General features: G+C 40.4%; 1 protein-coding gene across 3 annotated transcripts; it reads right to left on the reverse strand.

Moving 5' to 3' along the window:
* Positions 1-1,868: 1,868 nt before the first annotated feature.
* Positions 1,869-26,706, reverse strand: cacnb4a (calcium channel, voltage-dependent, beta 4a subunit). 3 transcript variants are annotated; one of them, XM_041057037.1, is made up of 14 exons: positions 26,644-26,706; positions 25,091-25,174; positions 9,775-9,894; positions 8,753-8,875; positions 7,868-7,995; positions 7,090-7,166; positions 6,886-6,905; positions 6,521-6,601; positions 4,790-4,848; positions 4,587-4,696; positions 4,301-4,452; positions 3,662-3,757; positions 3,337-3,513; positions 1,869-2,411 (listed from the first exon to the last, which is right to left on the reverse strand). In XM_041057037.1, exons 1-14 carry the CDS (start codon positions 26,704-26,706, stop codon positions 2,148-2,150), a joined length of 1,554 nt encoding a protein of 517 aa, XP_040912971.1. In that variant the 3' UTR covers positions 1,869-2,147. The 3 variants fall into 3 exon arrangements, with proteins under 3 accessions (XP_040912971.1, XP_040912969.1, XP_040912972.1); XM_041057035.1 differs by having other exon boundaries at positions 7,090-7,169; XM_041057038.1 differs by lacking the exons at positions 25,091-25,174; positions 26,644-26,706 and adding an exon at positions 19,091-19,135 and having other exon boundaries at positions 7,090-7,169.

The raw sequence follows: 26,706 nt of genomic DNA on the forward strand, positions 1-26,706 counted from the left end.
ATTTACCTACAAAACTTTAATTTGTAATGATTCATTAAATCAATTAATTCTAATTCTAATTCCTTGTTTTGACCCTTAAAGTTTTGGACTGTTCAAAAAAAAAAAAAAAAAAATGAGAAATTTGAACACATCAAGACATCATGAGGTATTGAAAAAAATCTTATTTTTCATTTTCACCATTTTCTGAGACTAAACTATTAATAGATTTATTGAGAAAAATTATTAAATTAGGTTTAAAGTGCTCACCTTGTGTTAAAAATATATAATATAATAATAGAAATGAAGACAAAGAACAGGTGTGTATATGTTTTTGAACAAAAAGAAATGCTATCCATACAACAGCATAAGGGCAGTTTATTTCATTACAATTGTAAAATGACAGTGCACACAAACTTCTAATCAAGGCATCATTCTCTCACAGGCAGTATTCAGATCCTTTAAATTGTTGGTTATGCTCCAGAGTTTTGAAACAACAACAATAAAAGCTACTGTATATGGCAGATAAGAACAGAAGTCTCTTTGTCAATGCTCCTTTTCCAGAATCACCGAAGCACAATCACATCTCTGGCCTATGGACTAAAAAAAAATGAACTTGAGATTTTCAACAAATATTAAATTACAAGATACAAGGATATGTCATTAAAAGGTAATGATATATTAATCCTGTATTAGCTGTCAGTATACAAGTGAATTCATCTGATTACAAAAATGCAGGGAACTGCTCTATATTTCCATGAACGTAGACTGTAAAAGACACAGTGACAAATGCAGCATAGTCTTGCCCAAGTGCTTTAAGATAGTTTATCATTCATTAGGAGTCTTTCATGAAAATCAAATTGAACAGCTGAAAATATGGAAGAGGGGCCTGTTAAATTGCTACTTAATGTAAATGTTACTTCAAAAATAAATTAAGATGGAGGAAAGTCATCTTTGTTTATCAGAAGCTGGAAGGCTTATGAGAGGCCTTGAAAGAAGGAATTAATGGAATGTAATTTCATGAAATGCAATGAACTTTCTTTCCATTATTTGACTGTATTTACATATGGAAACCCCCAGTATAAGTCAATCAAATCCATTTCTATCAGTTGCAAATGATGACCTGCCAAATGCAGACAGCCACAGTCGATAAATGCAGGGGATATGAAAAACATGCTGGCATGGCCATTCTAATGATTCCTGTGCTCTTTATATTAATAACCTTTTTTGTAACAACTAAATCATAGCATCTTTTAATAATTTAACATAACACTCAGCATCAAATCCCCATCAGATGGGTAAAAACATAAACGCTACATCTGTCAGCACACATCTAGGTCTTAGTGACCTCTCATTCCTGAGGTTTGGAGCTTTGAAATGTGTCTGGATGATTTCTATGTCTCTGTCTTGATATGGCTATGGATATGACAAAAATGGCATTAAGAAAGAACAAAGAGTGTGCACTGGGAGCTACTGTATGAACCCTGAAGAGAACACCACAACACCATCCATGTCACTTAAAAGCAAATGTGTAAAACTCTGGATTGTGGGAACAGGCTTCCACATGATTTATTACACTCACATCGAGGACAGTGGTAAACAAACATGAGAAGCAGCAAAAATGCATTATATTCTGCTTCTACCAGCTCCTGGGTGCGTGCAAACAGGTTCTGTGCTGATCATCACCGCTGGATGCTCTTGCTGTCTGGCACTGGATTGAGGCATGTAGGGACCTGTAGTTACAGTCCTACCTGCATGCTACTGGAACAGCTGAGGTGGCAGGGAGGGTCCAGAAGAGCCTACGTCGCACACTATCATGTGTTGACCTCACTCACAAGCCACACCTGTGGCGTATTCAGATCAGCTTTAGCCTTCCTTTTAAAATATAACTTTTCTGGTCTTGTGCTACTTTCATATCCAATTCCTTCCCTTGTTCACATCAAAGCAAGAGCAGGTTTTTTTTTTTGTTTTTTTTTTTTAGGTTCAAATGCCCATTTGGCAGAAGCCAAGGCCAAATGGAATATGAGGTACTACACATCAGTGCGGGGTTGTTACAGTCCAAATGAGTGTAGTTGTTTCATCATGTTACAGTAAAGTTGCCTCAAATCTTAGGTCCATGGTGGTTGCTTAAAGACAGACCAGCCTAGACTTTGTTTACAGCAGGTCACAGCTCAGAGCCGGTGCCTGGACTCCTGGCTGTAGCCTCCTGGCGATCCTCGGTTACGATGAGGCTTGTAAGAGTCCTGGTAGGGGTCCTGGTAGTCTTCCTCCACCAGAGGCGAGTGGTCTCGGCTGTGCTGTGAGCCCGAGGACAGTCGGTTGCGATTCTTCCGTGCCCGTTCGTTGTGGTAGTTCTCATCAGCAGGCATCAGACTGCGACGTTCAACAGGTGAATGGTCTGTTGTTGTGTGGTTGCTATTCCGGTTTCTCTGAGCCTGTTTAAGAGAGGAAATAATGACTCTGTGTGATGTTTTGCTTTGTGAATCATTTGATACAACAGTTGAACAGAATATGTACAACAGCTTTGCATGATTCATGATGTTAGACATTACACAAAAAAGGTTTATAAAGTATTGCAAAGGTTAAAATATTTGATTTATTTCTTCTATCTAATGTAAACACCTGCTAATAGGATCATATTTAATGATACAAGAAGACGTTCTATGTCGCAGAATTGAAAGTCAGAATTTACTTTAAACAGAACTCTGCCCATGTAGGTTTGAGAGATGATTGTAAAATAGTTGTAATGTGTTAGCAGTTTCCTCATTGCTGTCAATGAGGAAACAAACTTCTGTCAGCTTGAATTCAGTTAGTTACAGTGGATTTCAAGAGTGACAGATCCATATGCTCATTATGTATCAAACACTCATAGTTTTGCCAATATTTCTCTAATTAGTTGCTTTCAGTGGATCTTCAGAACCTTGAGTAGAGCTGTAGCATGAAAGAGAACTTTTGAATTACTGAACCTTCTTTAATTTAAGTGTCCGGAAACATCCCGGGCATTTGGATGGAGAGCAGAGAAGCTGATTATGTTGCTGATCTACAACAATGAAGAAACTATAAACTACTTTTTAAGACTTCAGGAGAGGATTTGATACTCAAAAGATCAGAGTATTGCTTTAAGCCTGACTGCAGCAATAATTCATGCATCTGAGCTATGACTTTAAGGCATAATCCATTTATCAAAAGTACATTAACATTACAAAATATGAGGGTATATTTTAGAGTGACAGAATTTTACAGATAAGCAACCTACAAACACAAATAATAAGGAAAATCAGGAATTCAAACTTAAACTTAACTACCAAAGGAAGAGAATACAGCAACTTTTTTTTATTCTTTTCTGTCTGACAAGTTCACCTGAATGGCAGCAGGATACGGTGAGAGAGCAGTGGAGCCCAGATTGCGTCCTAGCAGGGGGTTGAGTGGCGTGCTAAGTGAAGTGTGTGTAGCACGCCAGTACGCCTCCAGGTACTCTGCCAGATGTTCACATGCATCTTCCAGCTGGTTCTCATCCAGAATAATATCAAACATCTCCTGAGATTGCGAAGAAAGAGAGGAAAGTGTAACTAGTGCTGCATACGGGTCTCTTCTCAAAGTTTCAACGCTGGTGGTTGAAAAATAAAACTGAACTAACTAGCTTTTTGCTTGTGTAGCTTTAAAAGGGTGTTTGATGTTTACTCACAGAAGGACACTGTGCTAGTTTTTCAGCTGCAACAAGCTGCACATTCAAGTGTTTGCTTTGAGATTTCCCTCTTGATTTGATCAGCCGCTGGAGGACCTGTGGGAAGGACATATACAGTCAAAAAACACAAGAAAATAACTCCAATTATGGAAAGAACACCAACTACAAAGACCTGCTGCTAAGTAAACAAGCCACACTCTATGACCATCTCCAATCCTATGAGTTACGACTGCTCTCTAAACATTACAGCTGCTGTATGCATGTTTGGGAGAAGAGATTAAATTTCCAGAAAATCAAACCAGCACAAGTAATAACACGCCTGTCACTGCTCCTATGAGTTCAGACTCCAAGTGTAACAGTCATGCCTCCTGATTCAGACTTCCCCTCACTGCTCGGATGGTCTTCTCTCATATTTCACTTTGAAATGTAAATAGCAGGGGAATAAAACTAAAACTGTTTCTGAGATTCTGTTTGACCTATTACGCTGCTTGTTATTGCCTGCCGAGTGAGGCAAGTTATTTTTATTACTTATAAATAATGTTAATCAAACGATACCATCTTTAACACTTAAGACTATTTACAGTATGCTGTTCGGAGAGAGAAGGATACTGTATCTAGTATCGAAGCTTTCAATCTTACCTTAGGTGAGGACACTTTAACATGGACGATAATGGGTGCTAATGAGGTCTTGATGAGCTGTGCTGGATGGTTAATGGTGTCTGCATCCAACACCACCAGCTGTAGAGACCTGGCCAGCTCAAAGATCCTTTCTATCTCACTCTGGACCTCCGCTACAAGAAGACAACAACATATTTGCAGAACAACTATGAACACGAAGGAACATGAAGGTAATTACAAACTATTCACAGTCTAAACATCTACAAGACATGCACATCATTGAGTGAGATAGTTCCTGTAGCTTTACCAAGGCTGGAGCGGGTGTTGGATCTCTCAATGATGGCCCTCTTACTGGGGTTGTTTAGTACTGACCTCTTGGCCAACGATATGTCAGCTGTTACCCTTGTGATGGAGATTCTGCAACAATGCAAAGCATACACGTCATACAGAGCAAACTGGCAGCAGGATGATGCACTGAACGACGGGTGCTGCTTTGCTCTGACTGCTTACCTCCCATCAAATCTGTGCTTCAAGAAGTCAAACAGCGCCTTCTGCATCATATCTGTCACCTACGTCAGTGAATGAGGGAGAAGGTGGAGGAGACAAGATGAAAAGGAAAGATGATGAAGAAGAAGAGAACATAATTAAAGACAGATTAGGCAAAGGAGAGCCAAGGAGAGAGCATAGTGTTTGGCATGTTGCATCCTTACACACCTACTGAATACGCTGCAGAGCAGCAAAACAGTAGACGTGAACTCTTATTATTCATTCTGATGCCATCCACTCAGGCTGCTGCTGAGTCTGTGAATGGTCTGAATTACACATTTGACCGAGCGATTTGTCTACACTGAGCACAGTTTCTTTCCTCCCGGTTCTCAGCAGAGCAAACATGAGCCACATTAAATAAAGTGATTAGGAGCTGCAATGAGAAGTGTCGCAAAGGCTAATGCACAGGTGATGAATTGGGTCAATTACACAGTGCAGCCTTCAGTACGGCTGTGGCTGATGAATATGAGTGTCACTTTGAGGCCTTGGATTGAAACATAAATTCAAGATGAAGTAGTTCAGAAAGCCATCCTTAAAGACAGTCAGTCATCCTATTTGTTCGGGGTGTTTGACTCACGGCAATGAATTCATGGATACATGAATCGAAACAAGTAAAGCTCTGTGCTTAGCTGTGCCAGCTGTCACTCTGATTTGTTCAAATGAGCTTGACAGTGAGAGAGGGTTGACAGTGGCTTGATGGCCTTTGAGCTGAAACACAGAGCAGTTGTCAGATGAAAAATAAAGCTATTAACATGTGCAATGACTCTCTGGATTAAAAGACTCTCCTTTTTAGGGAGAAATGCATTTTTCTGACAGCTACGGTTACTGATTACTTTGAGGATGAATATTCTACATGAAAACATATGATCAGTTTTTAAAATATAATAGATAAAACTACCTAACAGTGAATAAAGTAGCAACTTCACAACTCAACCAGCTGCAACATTAAAATGCTGCTTGCATACAAACTGTAATATAATACATATATATAGTAATATAATATATGCAGCAATAATATAACACTGTCAAGGGTCATTGAGCTGCATAATGTGTACTTTTAATTTTAAGTACATTTTGCTGATAATATTTCTGTACTTTCACTACAGAAACACTTTAAATGCACAACATTTGCAGCGTTCAGAGAATTTGTTGCGTTGCTAAATTAAATAATTCCTTAAAGGATCTGAATACCGCTTCCAACACTGCAACTGAACCGCCTTTCACACAAGCTTGACATAATGCACACAGCTCTTATTTATTGTCTTGTGACTAATAAAAGTAAATACACCCTTATTTGTAGCACTGCTCACACACAAATCTTGTCAATTGTGAGCTTTACTGTTCGTAGAACTTAACTGCTGTCCAGTGTTGAAGCGAACAATAAACTGAAAAGGTGTCTCAAGTGATCAGTGGCTAAAATCTGTGTTTCTTACTGAAACACTCACTACACATTTTTCTCTGCTTCTAATTTCAAACCATGCTCCACATTTTCAGACTGACGCAGTTTACCCAGAAGGTTGTTACCACGGCAACACCAGAATGGGAGGCGAAGACTGTGATGCCATGACAACTGACTCTGGCTCCCACCACCTCCCTGGCCTCCTTTATTGTTTGTCCTGTGGTTCCAATAGCAACTGATAATCAATGACAACTTTCAACTGAGGAATTAGCCAGAGCAGCAGCAGCGCGTCCTACCTCATAACCTTTCAGGGACGGTCCAACCAAGACAACTGGCCTCATGGAGGGAACCACATCATATGGAGGGATGTGCTCAGCCTGGAGGGATGGGAACACACAGCTCCTGTCAATCTTTGATCTTTCAATTATTATTTGATATTATTATGATTAAGTCACCAAGCTCTCCATATAATGTATAAACTTTTCAAAAAGTAAAGTAAAGCTGTGGACAACTGTTTACAAATTTTTATTTTTTAATATTATTCTTATTTTCATTTTATCAAGCTTTAAATGTACTATTATAATTATTAGTATAAGTTATAGAAGAAGTGGTATTTTTCCCCACAAAACATGAAAAGAAATAAGTAATTTCAGATTCTCACCACTTTCTGTTTCTGCTTTCCTGAAAAAGAAAGAAAGGATCGAGTGAGTAAGTGCATACTGAGCTGGGACTATATTCAAAATTATATCAGACTCTATAACGCGTCAAAATATCACAGAACAAATATAGACAAACAATTCCCTCTGTGAATCTGACGACAGTGTCGCCTCTCAGACCTAAACGGACTTGTGTCTTTGGGACAAACCTGCAGAGTTGGGGTTTGGCTTGAATGTGCCCGACACCATTTCACCCAGACTAGAGGAGGAATTTCCACTGGATTTACTGCTGCATTCATAACACAGAAGAGAAAGAGTAATGTGTTAAAGTAAAATCCGTCAAGATGTCATCAGCCAAACTCCACCAGCCCCTGGAAAACACGTGACCACAGAATGGACACAAGGCTGCACATCATGCTATGAAAGAGTTAGCTAATGACAGGAAATAACGCTCAGCAATCTATATTACTTTTTACACACACTTAGTGTTAAGTGTTACTAAAAACTAAAAACAATCATTTTTGTTTCACTTTATTTTTATAGAGGCTAGATGCTTCTGTAATAGAAACTAAAAAGAAAAAGAAATGACTCAAGGTGACACCTTTCTTTTCTTTCACCATTTTAAGTGAGGACAGATTACAATACTCAGCATCTCTAATCGCCTTCATGGCTAAAACCCATCACCTCATCTGATGGAAAATTCTGTGGTGGCCACAATCCAGGCACACCTCAGAGAGGTTGGACCACACAACACAACTTGGCCGTCATCCACCTCCAGCTCCACTTCCTCCCTATCTGCTGGCTCAACCGCCAGGCTCTACTCATCCCTAAAGTGGCTCTCTCCTCAACACAAGCCCAAACCCTCCATCCATCTCCCTTTATCCCTTCTGATCCATGTGTTTACTCTACAAAATCTGCTGCGGCTGATTCCTCCACCGCCTGCACTCTCACATCCAAGTTCTCATCCAGTCCTCCTCCTCTACTCACCCATGGAAGCGTCCTCTCTTCTGTTCCTGCTGGAGTCGGATATTTTCCAGCTTTAGAGGGCTCGGGATGAAGCCGATGTCGCAGCCTTCCTTCACCAGGCGGCCAATCCACCAGTCGTTGTTGTACTTCTATAAAAGGAAGAGATAAAATCATTAGAATTTCAAGTGACTCCGCAGGATGGACAGTAATAACTGATAATGGAGAAGCCTGGGATTAATTTTTATAAACCCATAAAACTGCAGTAAATTAATGATCATATCCTGTAAACTCTCATTCATTCCCTTATTAAGACACAAAGCAGCTTCCACTTGGTGCTGCAATATCTAAAATCATGATCCAAAAATGTACCTTCCTTATAAGTCCCAATCACAAACACAATCAAAGAGTAGCTGTGATACCACGAATCTCTATACATAATAATATCTAAGAGAAATTTAAAGCTGTCTCCTAAGCAGCAGCGATTGAGTGCTCGGTCCCAGAACTGTTTGGCTCACTGATGACCGTACTACTAAAATCTCCTTCATTTCCAAGAAAAAAAACTGTTGGATTCCAATCAAGGCTAATATTCATTATGAAAACGAGCCCAAGCATACAGCCAGAGTCATAAAGAACTATGAGAAATAATGAGCCCTGCAACAGATGGTCTGGTCCTCAGAGAGCCCTGATCTGACCGTCACATACATACATATACACACACACACACACACACACACACACACACATACATATATATATATATATAGACACACACACACACAGTTAATGTAACTGAGATTTACAGCGCACCTTAGATGATGCATTAGTCCAGATGATCTATTTATAAACCAAATGGAGTGTACTAAATTAAATCAGGTTTAGCGTTACTGGATAGTGACTGAATTGCACCTCTTTGATGTGGAGGAAGTCCTTGGCATCAAAGGAGACTGCAGTGCCGGCCACAGGAACATCCTCATCCAACGCACCACAGTAGCTGACATTGGTCCTCACAGCGAATGCCACCGCTTTAGTCTGTGAGACAGAGGGCAGGGAAAAGCAGCATGAGTATATAATAGGGATAGGTCTGTCACACAATATTAAATTAAATAACCCTAACCACAATAATAATTTATTGATATTAGCATATGATATTGCATTTTTTTGAGGAAACAGTTTATGACATAAGCAGAAGCAACAGTGTACACACGGAGACACAGCTAGACGGCGGGTTTCCCCTCAGCAGACAGAGTTATTACAGCACCAATGTGCTCATCAAGGCCTCAGCATCACACATGCAGCGAGTCTGCAGTGAGGGGTGGGTGGTGCTACAGAGACGCTATTTCAGACCTGCTGACGAAGGTGGTCGCCAGACATCAGCAGTGGTGATCACACCACAACCACAGCACACAGCAGGGCCAGCAGAGGACCTCACTCCATGGCCAAATAGATGAAAGGCTTCATCATAGTTAAATTCTTAATAGTACTGTTGCTGTTTGCTGATAGTACAATTATGTACTACTACTGTACCTCTGCTACAACTGCAGTGCTGCTGGTATTACTAATATATCAACTTCATCAGGATAAAGTAAAGTAATGTCTGTTTATATTTATAAAACCAAAATCTAACCAAAAATTTTGCAGTAGACACATTTTATTTCCTTTGGCACCGGAACTCAATTGTAGTTGAGATAAAAAATAACTTTAACACTGTTTGTGTTTAGAACAGGTGTGAGAATATGAGGAGAATGGGATCAGTCTAAATCTCTATACTTTAGACAATTTGACAACACTAACACAGACCTGTAGTATGGTGCAGTCAATGAACCTGAATCACGTATTATTCTTGTGAGCTGAGATTATGTGTGTTCTACGTGATATACAGTACAGTACGTAGCTCTGTTGTTCTGTAGATAGTTCCCAGTGAAACTGACCTTTGCCCTCTCGAGCTGAACAGTAGCCTGCTGCTCCTTCTCCTGCCGGCCACCCTCCTTCTCCTCCTCCAGGGACACATCCGAGTCAGACGGTCGGCTTGTGTAGGAATCAGCTGAGCCCTGGAGAACAGCAGGACACAGAAGATGGAAATAATATGTTACACTGAGGACTAAAAATGACCATTACTGGTGAAACCGCCACAGGATGACAACGTTCTTTATGTTACACGAAATAAACTTGACATCCAAAAGGCATAACAATAAACAACTGTGTAATACATAATTGGGTATGTCCTATTCAAAACATAACACATTTAAATGCAAAACAGTGCAAATAGATGCAGAACATAATAAGAGACTCTTTCTTAAACCCACAGAGACAAAGCAAATGAATGAGTATGTGTGTGTGTGTGTGTGTGTGTGTGTGTTGCTGTGTCACATGACTATTTGTATTCCTCTCCATACAGGATCAAAGGCTAACAGATTAAAGATGACGAACCGGCTGGGGGGAAAGGTTCAGAAAGATGGTGGTTTTATTTTTAGAAATAAATTTAGAAACACCAGGGGAAGACACAGTATTCCGCCAGTGGAATGTCAACAGGAAATCCCGCTTCATTTATTTCATATCCATGGTTATTTGAGTAAATATGAATTTGAGTGACGCAGAGGAGTTCTCCCTTTTCACCTGCAGTCTCATAGAAAATCCACACAACCTTGAATGAGGAAGATGCATTGCTGCACTGACCTCTATGGGCTGAAAGTCTATTGCACTTCTGACACCATCTATTATCACAGGAAAAGAGATTCAAATTAAGTTTGGTTTGAAATTAGAATAGACTTTTTCACTTTGATTTATTCCTTTTTTTCAGTCTATTATTCATCTGTATGTCCTGTGAGAATATAATAGGGTTTTTTGACCAGTCCTTAAAATGACTGGTTATACTGCATCTTATCTGTACTGTATGTATGTATGTGTGCTCCACTGGGACTCAGTGGGTGTCTTGACCTCCCCACCAGCGTGCCTCAGGCTGCAGATCAGACTAATACTGTCACTATCAGTGGAGTCATCTCCTTCCCAACTCACCCACTCCCTCACCCCTCTTCCTTATTATCTACAAGTCAGTAGCTGCTGGGTTAGAGGAGAAGCAAAAACGCCCACCCACTTATTCAAGGCAGAGAGACAGAACGGTAGGAGAGAGACAGAGAGAGAGAGATAGTGAACCAGAAAGACAGCAAGATCATGACTGACTAGCTGAGGAAAATGTACAAACATAAACAGAAGTAACAGTGGCTGCACAGAGACACTGCTGGAGAGAGTCTCAGCTCAGCAGAGAGTGTTATTACAGCACCAGTGTGCTCATCAAGCTCCGCTATCACATGCAGGGAGCTGCCCACCCTGCAGTGAGGGGTGGGCGCTGCTGAAGAGATTTTTATTTCAGACCTCCTGACGGAGACATCAGCAGAGATGATGATCACACCACATCCACAGCACGCGGTAGGGGCAGATCTCAATCCAAGGCCACCATGCTTTAAAGATGCACAGAGATGACTCTTTATAAACTATTCTTTACACAGACTTTTATATTCCTGTCTACAGACAGCCATGATGCATGTGCAACCATGCTAACTTGGCTCTGAGGATATCTATGTGGGATATCTGGCTTCAGGTCCAATTTGCTGCAACTGCACCATGTGATAGCAGCTCTGTGTGTTTGAGCACCGAAGCACTGAAATAAATATACACATACACATACATACATACATACATACGTGTTTAGTGAGGTGGTGCTGGTGCAGTACTGTTCCCTCTGAGCTCAGAAACAGCAGCTGCCTTGAAGGTTATATTGTATTTTAAACAATGGAACTTGAGTACATTATATGATATGACTGTGGATCATATGTTTCTTCCATTTCAACATCACAATTAAAGGAACAAGAAAATCGAATTTAAAAATTACAGAAAAAAAGAGAAGTATCGTCGATGGCTGCCAACATTTTAAAAACCCCAGCTACATCAAAACTACCCGACACTTTACACCCTGGCTGTTATAACTCAGGAAACTGGAGTCCACTTGAAAGCAGTGGACCTTTACACAGCAAACACAGCATAAAAAGTTGACTCGCCAACTCTTTTCTTTTAAAGCAAAAATGCCAAATATTTGACGTTGATGTGAGGATTCAGTGCTTTCTTCATATTTTTGAATTCTCGACCATTGGTCAAACGTTTTATGTTTTATAGTCCAATCATTTAACTGATTGATAACTGAGTGATGAAATAATTGATAGTGAAAATAACTGTTAGTTGCAGCCCTATCGTCAATTTCTCTGAGTTATTTAATGTATTTGTGTGTTGAATTTTGACAGCATATACTCTGAGGCTACTGCTTGTGCTGCAGATAAAGATGGAGGATAAATTATTAATGCGTGCTTCTGAATGTACTCACCCCAAAAAATTACAATCATATTGAAACTCCTCCCCCCAAAAAACCCTTTTGCCGAGCATCTTTCCTGCCTACAGATTCAGCTCCTGAACCAGAGTCTTGAAAAAGTCACCTCACCTGGTAGAAAGGTCTCTTTCAGGTGAACTGAGTTGGCTGTTCTTCTACTAAAAAGTGCTTTAAAGCATTTTGTTATTACATCATTTATGGTCTTTTCACTCCATCAAGTCCAGTTAGCTGTCGTTCTGCCTCTGTGATGGAGTGAGATGTTGCTGCTGCATAACACAAAATCTGTACTTCACGCTACACTATGGCTGAGTAATCACTACATTAGCATCAGCACTGGATGCCTGCCCCATAGGCGAGAAACAACTAGCTTGGTGCACAGACTCTCTGGGGTCCACGAGCTAATTACTGCTCATCATAGCTTTCTAGCACAGGTACAGGGAATGTGCCGTTCACATCAGCCTCTACGGGGGTCAGGAGCCAGCTATTCCCCTTGTCGCCAGCATTAAATGAGATGAAGGAGTGAATGATGAGAGTAAGCATGGCTGCTGCTGCAGTGGACACCAATAGCCTTTATGATTCATTGGCCTCACGGTATCTGTAACCCACCTGTCCACAGTCATTTGTAACGCTCTTTGTTTGCCTGTCGGCCTAACATGTCTTTGTCTGTCAGTTTCTCTTTTTATGTATTTATGGAGACAAAAAAGCACTATAAAGGCGCTACAGAGATGCAGCAAACAAAGTGTCATCAGTCCACGTCAAACTGATATTTATTGGCTTGAACAGGCAACTACAGGATGCAACAATCAGTGCATAAACATTACATAACATGTGAACATGACTATCATATAGAACCATGTAGCCTGATGTAACGCTGTACACAATATAGTGCAACAGCCACGACACGTACCATAACAGAATACATGAATGTGTTCATAACTTAATAACTTCTTCACTTTCATGTCTGACAATCAAAGCTGTTCATCCCTCTTGAGGTGACACACAAAGACCGCAGACGTTGGTATTCACCTTCAAAAGATAAATTACTGCATAGCACAAGTGTATTCTTCTATGTGTGCATTTAATTGTTTGCCACATTATGGCAGGGCCAATTTAACAGAGACTATAAAATGAGTGGTCTGTTTTCCAGGTCTATACAGAGGACGGTATATTATGTCAAATATAAACTACATCAAATGCAAATGCAGAAATGAAAAAACTTTATATAATAAATGTTCTGTTTTCAAAATGTCATTTCAATATTTTCTTTTACTGTCATGTTATACAACTCTTCACACCCTGCTCTCTTGGCACAACAGCTTGTGCATATATTCTGTGCCTACAGTTGCCTATTCCACAGTGTATGCATACAAATAGTCAAATGTACCTTCCATGTTCTCAACCTCATGCATCATAACATAATAATGTCATGTTGACAGTATGGCAGGTGACGCAGTGTCCTCTTTGTGTTACAGCTAGCAGAGAGCAGCACAGAGCTCCGGATATCGTGTTACTGTTTGAATCAGGAATATATTCTTGTGTTAACACTCTGGTGTCTTACAACACACTACTATTCCAACTCTTTTCTGTCAGTCTTTACCTCCATGCAAGCTCCAATTTCACAACATTAAATAAAACCAGAAGGGCACATCAGCTGGCATCGGGCGCAATGAGATGAAACTGATCCAACTGAAATGTCACATCAGAAAAAATGTGGAAAAAAAAAAAAATAGGAACAGGAAGTGGAATAATTTGAACAATTTCAGTTTATACTACAGTGGATCACATTTAATGGGTATCTGTGTATGTGGTTGATCAACCTTAAAGTCAATTATAAACCCAAATAAATCATTTATATCTATGAACCTGTAATTCAAACACAAAGATTCTCTGTGCTGCTAAACCAGTACGTCTCTAAACCAGCTCGTCAGGTTGGGTGAATTCTGCCTTCCGCTTTGCTGTACAACCAGCTGGTGGACGTTCGGAGTCCTGCAGACTCAGCCAAATGGGGTGAAAAACTGGGCCTCAGCACAAATGTTTGTCTAACAGATGATGGCACAGTCTGTTGCCCCTATGGAGGCTGTCACGTACTCTGTTCAACACAACACATTAAGAGCATCCATTCCAGAGAGGACAGGGAGATATACTAAATGAAGCTTCATTCATCTCATCTGAATATTTCATAAATGCTGAAGATGTGAGATTGTGTGAGCAATGGATCCGTACAGCGCCAAGAGAATTTTTCAGAGGGACTGTGTGCAGCATACAATTATGTTTTCAACAATAGTGTGCTTTCAGCAGTTTGAGGGAGACCCTTTAACATTTCGACAGTGCCCCGTTTGTTTTACATTTTTAAAGGAGAAGTAGAAGGTCATATATTATTGTTCTTTTTGCTGATAAAAAAGGATCATCTTAAAACATGTGGAGACAGCTGTAACTACTATGCACAATGTGCAAGGACAAGCAAAATCACACATACACACACACACACAATGAGGTAAAAGCTCATGGGAGCCGGAAACACGCTTACAAAGGGCTGCTTGACATCAGGACTAAGACATGATGTATGGCTTTAAATTCTGCCCTGTTCATCAGTTTCTTCTCCTGCAACAGTGCCTCCTTTTTCCACAACCATCTCACCCAATTACCATCTTCAGCCACGTTCGCTGGAGAACAGATGCTTTGCCTGACTGTGTACTCTGCTCAGAGGTACAGTATGTTTTTGATAAACTCCATATTATCATTATGACTTGGTAAACGGTAGGTCTACTGTATGTGCCCTTTAGACCCGCCAACACTGAGTAAATTACATGCTTGACTGATGACAGTGACACGCAGTCAATTTATTATTGAGGAGTTATCCTTTCAACCTTTTCTATCATGAAAAATGCAAAGGAAGAAGATATGTATACAACTACTTTGGACAAAATAAAAGACAACCAGAGGACTTGTCCTTGTCTTGAGTCTGGAAGCATTGTTGAGTCAGTGAAAAAATAATACTACTGCATATCAATAATTTAATGAAAATAAATGGTAAACGCGCCACAGAGGATTTGAAATGCAGTAAGTCTTTGAAATCAACCTGCCGGGCTGGACAGTGAGGATTAATGCCTTTGTTCAGGGCTTCCAGGCGCCTCTGCTAATGATCCATTCAGAGCCATGGGAGTCTTTCCTACAGAATACAAATAACTGTTATTTACTGCCTCATTACAAATGAAATCTATAACTGGAGGACTGGAGAGAAAGGAAAATAAAAGCATCACCCCACTGGTCACTATAGAAGAGCACCTGCTTTATGTTTCACCATTCAAACAAATGAATCATCCTCCTGGAGAGAGAATTTTTACTCCCGGTTTTCAGTCTTGTACGTTTATTTGTTAACAGGATATCTTAAAGAGGGATGTAACTAATGATTATTTTTCAATCAATTAATAGTATAATTTTAAAAAAATATGAAAAAAAGTGGCAGAAATTGCTCATTAAAAGAATCAAGACCCAAGGGTAACATCTTCAAATTGTCTGTTTTGTCTGACAAACCAATTTCTCATTACAGGTGCAGAGTGCTTCTGCAAAATGTAAATGCACTGTTGCTTCTGTAAGATATCTCACTGTGGTTTCTTGTGCTAAGGCAAGTTCTTCTCAGTTCTTGACAACCACAAAGCAGACAAAAGATAAACTTACTGTGCAAATCTGGTCATTTTAATGCTGTTCCCCACGTTTGCCTACTTTACATTCCTGAAACTGCGAATGCGTGAATGACAAAGATGATGTCATTTGGCACATTTTACGGGAAAGGACATAAAGCGTTCAGAGCACGAGGCAATTTGATTTACTATCATGTGCACAGACACAAGTAACAACTCTGCCAACCAACCTCTCCCCCTCTTCTCTGTCTGTGTCCTGTTTCCCCACACACACACACACACACACTCTGACAATGAATTGTTTGTGAGGTTATTATCTGGGAGTGTCAAGTGGGCCAGACTTGAGTCCATCGTGCCACACTCCAGCCTTATCTGTTCAGACGCCAAAGCTCGGTCTGTTCTCCCATCTCCATCCTTCTTCCTCCCCTGACCTGCGCTCCTATCAGACCCAGGATAAAGGGCTAAAAGCATTCTCTCTTCATTACGTCCACCCAGTAGCCATCAGCAGGTTAGAGGGTAAATATCTCGAGGGTCGTTTAAAACAACTCGGCCCAAACGTGGAACTTGAGCTCACAGTATACTAATATTACTTCATTGTTAAGGTTCAAAAGACTCTTCTTCCTGAAGCTCAAAGAACTCTCCTTCCCACGTACTTGCAATAATACAATCACTAATTATCCACTGCAGCAGGTTTATTAGGATTTGTATTTTACATAGTAGCTTTTGTAAAGGTGAGTCATACATTAAACAACACTGTATATGTGCAGAACTTTAGGATGTGGGTTAAATCATTCATGCAAGGTAGGGAAAGACAGGAGCTGTGCAATTCAGTTGTTCTATTGGTAATTTCAAGCAATAATACCTAAGTTTAATTTTTGTTTTCACTTCTGTGGTTATGTTTATGATCTGAAGCTCATGTTCTTAACAGTGATGTATGTTACTGTTAATATGTTAGATCATTGTGAAAATGTGTGTGGGGAAAGTGAGAGAATGGTAATCCAACTTGCTCACACACATTTACATGATGTGAGTTAACAGACATTTCTAGTTGGTAAGAAATTGTGCAGCTGCAGAGCACAAAGCGTGGCAGCGCTGCAAAGAGACACACACACATTACACACTACATTCATGGTCAAAGTGCAGAACACTGTCCCTTTGTAGCTTATAACACATTCATAGGAAATGAACTGGAAATGAGTCACATAAGAGAACCTGCAGGTCGCTCCAGGTTGAGAGGTGCATTTATGCATTTGTTTCCCCGCCCGCTGCCTCAGAAATCCCAAGACAAAGTCTCACTTCCGAAAAATCCAGACACCCACAAGCTAATGACAAGCGCTGATAGCAAACCACAAGGACAGTAAGAGCCCCAAGGATGTCTTTTGTAGTGCTGCCAATACTTCTCTAAACATGGAACAATGTGGAGCGCAGCAGCTCTGAGAGTGTATGAACAAGATTTTTTTAAGTTTGGGTTCAATGGGTGTCATGAATGTAGACTTAAAAGCAGACGCTGTATCAACAGACTCACGACTGGATTTATTACTTGATTGAAATTGGAAAAAGTCAAACCAAAACACATTAATGGAACCTGCATCTGAATCAGCAGTAACAAAGCAATGATGCAGAATGTTAACAGACTGAACGAGACTTTCCCTGAGAATACTATCATTTTACAGAGAATCCATTTCCTGAACAGTCTGAGGTGGACGTTAATGGCCTCATCAGTTATTCAGACCAATAATAATGGAATAATAACGCATGACAACAACAGCTGAACAACAGGACACCAACAGACGGCATTTTCATATTGTACTGTACAATGTACTGTACTATCAGGGACATATAGAGGAAAAAATCTGGCAGAGTTATTGTGGGCATCAGGGTTCTGAAAGTCCTGTTCATTCTGTGCATAGACAAAGTTAGACTCTCCTGGCTGATGTGCTGACGGTTTGCTAACAAGTTCTCCATATCAGCTTAAGAGGTAATTATATGTCAATGTTGTTTCCACTCAAAGTCAACCAATTTAAACTGATGAATGTTTTAGAACCTAATAAATAATTAAACATGAATAAATAATGACCCTTCAGCAGCTTTGACAAAAATGTCTTGCTCTAAGTTGCAGCAATGAAAGTTATGAATTTTCTGAAACTGTGACATCTTAGGCACCGCTGCAACGGAGGCTGAACATGACTTCTCAGATGCAAATCTGCAAAGAACCTATACTCCCTTACTAACCCCTATACCTAACACTGTGGATAGGACAGACTGAGTGACAAAGTCCCTCCACCTGTAATCCTGAAGAGACAGCAAGGACGTCAGGTGGAGTTACAGAAAGGTTTTGACAGATTCTGGCTCAGTGGGATTCCCTCCTCCCCTCCACCCAAAGGCAGCTCCTACATTTATTGATTTTTTTTCTGCTACTCCGACACATTTTTAACCCATGGATGCCCACTATGCCCGTCAATAATATTGTTTGCCTCTGTGCATCAAAGGCGGTCTGAGAGATCTGTGTGTGACGACGCTTGTGTGTGCTAAAGATGAGAATTCTTGCTTAATGGCAAGGGAATGTGGCATTTCTCTACCAAGCATTCACTGTCGTCTTGTGTGAAAGACGTTGCAGTTGCATGCAACAGCACATCAGTCTCATACAGATGGTCACAGTGTCTGATCATCGTGATTATAGTTGTTGGTCTTTTCAGCAAACCTTGATGATGTACAGTGGGATGTGATGAAGGGAGAGACAAACAGCCAAGTGAGAAAAATACAAATGAAGCCACAAAGGAAGACGGCGTTCTCTGCCACTGGCTAAGAACAAGACATTGCTGGGAATCACATGCTCACACAGAAACACCCACAATGCTCATAAACGGAGCTTTACAGCATATATACTGGTCATTCATCCATTTGGAGAGATGGTAAGGAAACACTGTTCAGATCTGCAGACGCTCAGCCCAGACAGGAGGAGAAAACCGTCATCTCTCTGGCAGCATCAGTGAGAAAACTGTACAGTTGGTTGAGGAGCCCTAAGACACACACTCTCTCAAATACGCACACACACACACACACACTTGTGCACACCCTTCCCCCAACCTCTTCTAACTCCCCTGAGAAGAGTGCACATTCAAGCCCACTCAAGTCTCATTGCGTTGTGTGGATGTTTATGTAAGGATCAACTAGCCACGGCGCATCAGAAAAGCATGGTTTACAAGAGTCAGACACCTCTCCACTCACCGCCTCCGAGTCTTCAAATCCATGTAGGTACAAGTTATCGTACATGGAGGAGTGAGATTCCAAAAAAGCAGCTCTCCGGCGCAAAACAGAAACAGAAAAGGATCAACCTGTTCCAGAGAGGATGGATGATGAGGACAGGGGAGTGACAGAGCCCACCAGCAGTGTCTTCCTCCACATGAAGGTAGAGCACAGAGCGACAAGAGCACACCAGAGCAGCTGATAAAAACAAAAAAAAAAGGTGGGGCCCTGTGTTTTCCTGATGCTGAATCGGATGTTATTGCCCCCGAGCCGAGCGAGTGTTGGTTCCCATTATAAGGCAGCCTGGTTGTCCCCAGAGGCACAGCAGACCTGGCATTTCATCTGCCTCCCAAGCTCAGATCACACAAGCCAGTCCCTTCCTCCAGCACTGGCTGATGACAGAGGTGGGATTTAGCCTGCTGATTGGCTGGTGGAGGCTCCAGTCAGCCTGGCTGGCTGTGAATAAGGAAGAGGCATAAAGGGAGGTGGCGGGTGGTGAGGTCTGCAGCCTGAGAGCATCATTAAACAGCATGCTGGGCATGGATATGTGTGTGTGTTTGACATAATCTCTTAACCTGAACACCCATTTGCAAACACTGACATATAATTTACAGATGATGCAAAGGTCAACAGCTGAGTGATGATACTTTTCACAGGAGGCAGACCTGATGCTACTGAGCCTACGCTCTGTTGCAACAACTGCTCGTGTCTTTACAGCTTTGTGGACACGCTGCGGCCATAAAATCAATCTATAAATGTCTGCTACAAAGAAACTGATCATGTAGGAAATCAATCAAGAAGAGCTATAGAGTTTAAGTCTAAGGTTTGACACCTTTTATGAGCTGTGTCTGTTAAATGCAATCACAGAATAATGGAGGAGCTGAAGGTTCTGCTATTTAACTACTGAAGACTGTGAAACGACTGAGCATTTTATTCTTTTAATATTTTATGCATTCTGGACAAAGCTCTTAGAAATTAGTTCCCAAGTATAATTAATTAATTATAATTAATAATTATGACACTGCTATGCCTGAAGTTACACACTGTATAAAGATAAAGAAGCAGCACGGTTGTTATTAATTTGTACTGCTAAAAACAACAAAACACTCAGAGACTCACAGATTGGTATCGTATCTCAAAAGAAACATCAAAAAGAATTAAAACACAACTGAAAAGAAAAGAGAAACAAAAGGAAAATAATCTAAATTCATGTTTGGTGACTGTCTATAAGTAAATTTTAATATTATTGTTGGTATTGTATTGTATTGTTCTGATTATTATTTCTCCACATGCTCCTGTCACTATTATTTTGGCTCTGAGATGCAAAGTAATGTGCATCATTCCTGTTAAATTTTGCAAAACAAAAAACAATAAACAAGATAAATAGATAAATCACATTTATCAAACCTCTATTTATGTTTATAGGATCCAAACCAAGTGAAATTGCAAGAGACTGTGTTTTGTTTTTTAAATCTTTTTTTCATGGTCTGAGTTGTAGCGGCTTCTTTGAAAAAGAAGAACAACAGCGCCCTCTCCTGACAAACTTTGTTGCAGCAGATCTGTCTCCTTCCTGTCGGATGATGCATCTTCATCAAACCTGCCACAGCTTTCTTCTTCTCCTCCTAACAAGCACCTCTCAAAACACCTGATGGCTTGAGAAAAAGCGCCGCAACAGTCAGTTTCATGTTTCACTTGACACAAGTGCCACAAGGCTGCAGGTGCATGAAGTAACACATAAGGGCAGCAAAGGATTCTACCTTTTCAGGATCATTCAGTTCAGTGTCCAGTTTAAATAGTGATTTAATGATTACGACTTAGTTTAAGGGCCACTCTCTCAACATACTCAGGTGAGAAGCAGTAACAGCCAACACAGCTGAGTGGTGTGGAAAGTATTCATGGGTAATCTCGTTAGGGTACAGATTTACTCCAGAGACTAGTGCATTGTGCCAGTGTGTGCTATGACAGCAGTGGCTGAGGCCCCATCGAGTGATTCGTGAATTAAAGGCTGCTGAGTTGAGCCATGTGACCCACATAAGAGGGATTAGCAACGCGAAGAAGCCAGCCCCTTATCACTTTTTCAGGCTTCAAGCGGAAAAATTAGGTTAAAGGAGTGTCTCTGTTTAATGTATCGTGATTCAGAAATGAAATGAAATTTCTGGGATGAAGCTGTGACATCGTAAGATTGGCGCCCCAAAATGAGACTTTTCAAAAAATCTGCAGGCCTTACAATCACACTTTGTTTCACATTTGTATTTCAGATAAGAGGGAATTAAACTTGGTGACCCAGGCTGTGAATATGGGCTAAGACTTCGATTCAGACTTTTTAAAAGAGATGATTAGGTCTTTGGTTCACATTCCAGAGGTTAATAAAAGTAATTTTCTGGTCAGTCCTTAGCTGAAAAGACCATTAAAATCTCCACAGAATTCATTACGGAACATTTAAGTTTTAATTTGCGTCGCCAACAAAGGTGGTTTCTCACCAGAACGTGAGGCGTGCACAGACTTGTAGTTCTAACAAAACATGTTTGATGCATTTTCTTACCATTTGAAGCACTTTAACGCAACTATTTTTGCTTGAGTTTGTTGTATTTATTTATTCAAATGTTTGTGTGTTTTTATCATTTTTCTGTGACTGAAACATATTGTAACCCTGCTTTTGTAAAGTTTCACTTATTTACTTAACTAACTCATATCATATGTCTCTGTGAGTTATTAATGTCATTATTTGTTTTGAATTTGTTATTTGGTCATTAAGAGTGACATAACACAAAGGTTGCACTCAAAAAAACTTGATGTCCATGGCTGTAGCAGTCCTTCACGACTAAAAATAGCAACAACAAATTGTAGGAAAAGAAACTGTAGCTAAAGCAAAATGTTGGCACAGCAGAAATCATTTTGGTGCAACTACTGTGAGGGAACAAAAAACAAAGACGAATCTGTGTTTTCTTCATCTGTCTTCTTGCCAGGGTTCCCCACCTGACTGTGCCTCTGCTGTGGGAGATATTCATTTGAATATCTGAATTTTATCCAGTATCTTAGAAAAACCTTTAAGTAAATTATCCATCAAAAACTCAATTTAAAAAACTCCACAAGATACAGATCAGGGTCCTTAATTACAAGCTCTAACAGTTTTGCATCAAGATTCCCCATCACTGCTGTGGGATGAGGTGGTAAACTTGACGCACAGTCAGTGCTTTGATGCAGCATATATAATGTAGCCATCATATGCATGCAAACGCTCAGTTAAAAGCAAGCACTTAGCCCTCTCACTCAACAAACACAAATATGAGAGAACGTGGAACCGGAGCAAAGGGCCTCTGTGCCTCTTCAACACTGCAGCTCTGGATTATTCCTGAGAGCAAAACATCTGCCAAGCGTTGGCATCCTCTTATAAAGGTTAGCCCGGAAACCGTTCGGGCATCCGCTCGCCAACCACGCACAGAAACATCTGCCCAGGCGAGCAGTGCATGTAGATGTTCAGCACACCATCTGGGAGGCTCAGCTCTCTACCAGCACCTCAGATCCGGTGATCTGCTCAGCATCTCATGACTCATACTCATCTAACATATCTATGGAATATATTCTGTCCTTTCACTGCAAAATCAGCTGAACGTGGGAACACGGTGACATTTTAAAGCAAACACTTAGAATCATTTTATTTCTGACCATTTCTCTCTTTTTTCTTTTTACTCTTTCTTCTTCTTTTTCTCTGATCTGTATAAGGTCCTCTTACAGATTCCAGCTCTAACAGTTTGTTAAGCTCAGCCTCACGTAACCCTAATAATTGGAGTCAATCTGCAGTAAAATTGCCCATTGGCAAACTTCACTTAACACCCTATGGTCATGCAACTCATCAACTCATGTTGCTCTCAAAGTCAACTCCCCACTTAAGAGTTAGGTGAACAAATGAACATAAATAACCCTTCTGCTCAGGCTTCTTTTGCCATGTGCCAAAAAAAAGCAAGATTTCAAAGCACAAAACTGGTCTAAGGATTAAAAATGTATATGTGGCATAGTCACCAGGACAAACAGTGAGTCAGTGGGTAAGATAACAAAATGTTCCAGATAAGAAAAGGAAAAGTCTGATATACAGTTCTGAATTTCTTTAAAGGCTGCATTCTTTTTGGCTTTTTTCTTCTTTCCTGTGAGCAGTTACTGCTGAAAAGGAGGAGGAGGTGCAGCTTCCTGCTTATCAACCTTCTGGGCTTGACCCCCTTTGCTGAAGGGCGGCTGGTACTATGGATAAACGAGGGAATCAACGAGAGCCCACTGTTCCTCTTCTCACCTGATGATGATCACACCGGTGATGACACAAATCACAGCGGGGGTGTTAAAGAAATCTGTGAGCATGTAATAAGAAAAAGGAGTGAGCAAGAGCTGTTATGTGTACATTTCTCTGTCCTTCTGTCTTACTTGCTTTTTTTGAATTTTTGTTTCATTCTTTCCGCCTATTATATTTTGTTTTTCCTCCTTCCTGTGATCCACATGGTCACACCATGGCATTTTCATGCAGTGGCCATTCAATAATTAATGGGCAATACTAACAGGTTACACATACAGTACATAGACTGGAGTTTAATCAAAGCGATAGATTCCCTAATGACTTAGTAATTAAATACAAGGACGAAGGACTGGACTATTCATGAGAATCCATCATTATCATTATTATTATTATTATTATTATTATTATTGACTGTGTGCTCTTACATCATCATCATCTGTTTGCTCTGTAGTTATACTGTCTATATTGAACAGATTGTGATGAAATGGAATTAAATGAAAAATTAGTTAGAATATTGCCTTAAAAAATTATATGTGTGACCTGCGAATGCTCAGGACTCATGCACAAATTGACCTACATGTAACGGAAAACACGCCAGCCACAGATACAAGCACCGGCACAACCATTATAAATCACAACTGGCTATTAGATTTGACAAGTTGTCATGTCCTTTTGTTAGCATGTCCTTGTGAAAACACCTCCGACCTGATTCATTTTGATTTGACGTTATTGTATCTCCTAAGAGAGACACGTGGTGTTGGCAAAGGCCGACACATGATGGAGGAGTGTGAGTTCAGGTATAGAGAAATGAAAGAGTGAAAGAGGCAGTGAGGGGGGGGTAGCCAATGACAAACTACCCCTGTGATGCTGAGAGGCCTCTGCGGCCGTCAGTTCCCTTGGTAACTTGTTAGCGGGATGTCAAAGTCCAGGGTAAGTCCCTTCTGTATAATGAATTACAGAAGGGACTTCATACAGGAAACCAATTTGAATTTGTTTTACAGTGGCACATATAAAAGAAGGCGGCAGCAAGTGCATTCAAACGGCTCTGCCTAACACGGTCCTTATGAATTATACATGACCGGCAGGGGCCTCATGAGCAGCCGAGCAGGCTGAATTCCCAGGCTGATACAAATCAAAGCCCATCGATTCCCTAAACTACAGCAGAGGCCAAAAACTCTGGCAGCATATCGTCTGATGTCATCAGTCTTTTGTTCACTTTTCACTTGACATGAGATGAACTTTTATGAGTGAAACTAAAAGTTTTGGAGAGATGGATTGAGGCCAGAAACCAAACAGTTCAAACAACAAATCTCCCGATGTGTTCGCCATCTCCTGTGACTGATTTCACACGTTTTTCTGTCAGAATTAGCCATTTTTGTTTGACTGAGGCTCATCGCAGACTTTCCCAGAAAATTAGTGAGATTTTCAAAGTAGTTTCAACCAGATTTTATGTTCAAACACTTTAAAAAAGTTGGGTTTCCGAAAAAAATGTTATTTTTAGATTCTTAGCACTAATGGGACAGATAAAGGTGGCACCAGGTTTAACGTCTGTATGGTGGCCATTTTAGGACACACCATACTGTCGGCTACATCTTTAAAACTACTGGACGTTATCATGCTGACATTTGGCTAGCTTCTAAACACTTAACAGTACCAGGATTTTAAAATGTAAGCTATCAAGCCACTGATGCACGTCCTACCTGTCTGAGGATGAAGCTGGTAGAGGTGGTGCTGCCGTCGGACCTCTTCAGTCGGCTGCGCCTGGAGTAAGTCCCCCTGTTTCCCTGATGAGGTAAAAACAAACACAAATTTAAAAAAAAAAAAAACTTTCTGTGTTTGCGACACAGTATCTTCCCTATATTTATCCCTTACTCTCTTCCCACACTCACTCAAGGGCACCTTCATTCCAGCAACCCCATTAAAACCAGCATCTAGGCCCCTGGCTTGACAGGGCTCTGGCTCTCTCCAGCTGCCTCTTGTCCTCTGGAATGACCCGATTATGTGAAGTCAATCTGTTATCACTTTATTAAACTGCCAAACCAAAATCTATAATAAATTTCTTTTTGCGTGAACATTGCTGGGCTGCACAGATTCACTTTTTCTGACCTAGTTTCATACGCAGCCTATTCGTCTCGGTGCTTGAGGAGCCAGTGAGGTAACCCTTCATCTGATATGCAAAGAGGAAGGGTGAAATATGATGAATGACTTCTCAGCTTTTCTAACACTATACGTGTGGCATCCTGTCCTCCTGTGACATTCAGGTGCTTTTGAGGTAAAGTTGATGCTTCTGAACTTCCAAACCCCAAAAACCCCAACGGCTGTAGGATGCAACTATCATTTTTTTTCATTATCAGTGAATCTGTACTTATGCCCTTATCTGCATTAAAGTACTTCATGGTGTCTATAGGGGTTTTGTATTGTGACAATATATTTCATGAGATGATATGAATCCATACTGTCAGAGAGTCTGCCACACCTTTTATACAGTGATAGCTATCCCTTCAGTATTTCTGGTTACAGTCCTGTACTGTGGCAAATACTGCAAATCAATAAGTAGGGCTGATTTATGGCTGTGCTGGATTTTTAACAGTTTTTGCATCAATATAACGACATACCCTGATCTGTCAGGTATTTAAATTGCTGGATTAACCAAAATTATCTTTCTATGTCTCCAGTTATCTATCTATAAAACAAAGCAGAGAAGTAGTATTTGTCTGTTAAAAAAAAAAAAAGTAAAATAAAATGAAATAAAATTCCAGCCATGTTCAGTCTCAATTGTGAGTAGCAGATTCTGTTCCAGTGCTAAGATCAGTTTCCTTGCCGGAAAAGTGACCCGGGCCACCTCCTTCATCATGAGTGGAGCTCCATCAGAAAATGTTAAATAATTAAGCACACAATTTAATTTCTTTTTGAAAATCAAATTCTCACCACACCACAGCGCTGGACCCGTGCCTCTGTCTGACTAATGACACCTCAGGGGCTCATTAGGAATGATGGAAAATGTAGCTTCAGTTAAACAGAGTTGTATAATTAAGTTTAGTGAGTCTGTGGGGATCCGTGTTCATCTGTTAAAAATCAATTTTCAGTCTAGCATGTTATAGTCTAGGTATTGTTCTCCCATAATATATATATATTTCTATTATTATTATTATTATCATCATTATTATTATTATTGACTGTGTGCTCTTACATCATTTAAGTGAATGTAAAAGAAGAGAAGCCTCGTTTTTTCATATGATTTTTATTTTCCTACCTGAAACACGGGCTTCTGCAGCCCGTCTCCTATCCCGTGTCGGGTGTAGATGTGCCGGGACAT

Source organism: Toxotes jaculatrix, chromosome 15 (genome assembly GCF_017976425.1).
Source record: "Toxotes jaculatrix isolate fToxJac2 chromosome 15, fToxJac2.pri, whole genome shotgun sequence".
NCBI classification, from domain to species: domain Eukaryota; kingdom Metazoa; phylum Chordata; class Actinopteri; family Toxotidae; genus Toxotes; species Toxotes jaculatrix.

What these genes read in the sequence shown, in the direction of transcription:
- cacnb4a (XM_041057035.1), bottom strand. Translation starts at nt 26,706, where the DNA reads ATGTCCCGGCACATCTACACCCGACACGGGATAGGAGACGGGCTGCAG. An exon ending in AAGAGAGGACGCTTCCATGG is followed by an intron (nt 7,170 to 7,867) that starts GTGAGTAGAGGA and finishes TTATGAATGCAG; the next exon opens with CAGTAAATCCAGTGGAAATT. An exon ending in CGTCCCTGAAAGGTTATGAG is followed by an intron (nt 4,849 to 6,520) that starts GTAGGACGCGCT and finishes TCACTGACGTAG; the next exon opens with GTGACAGATATGATGCAGAA.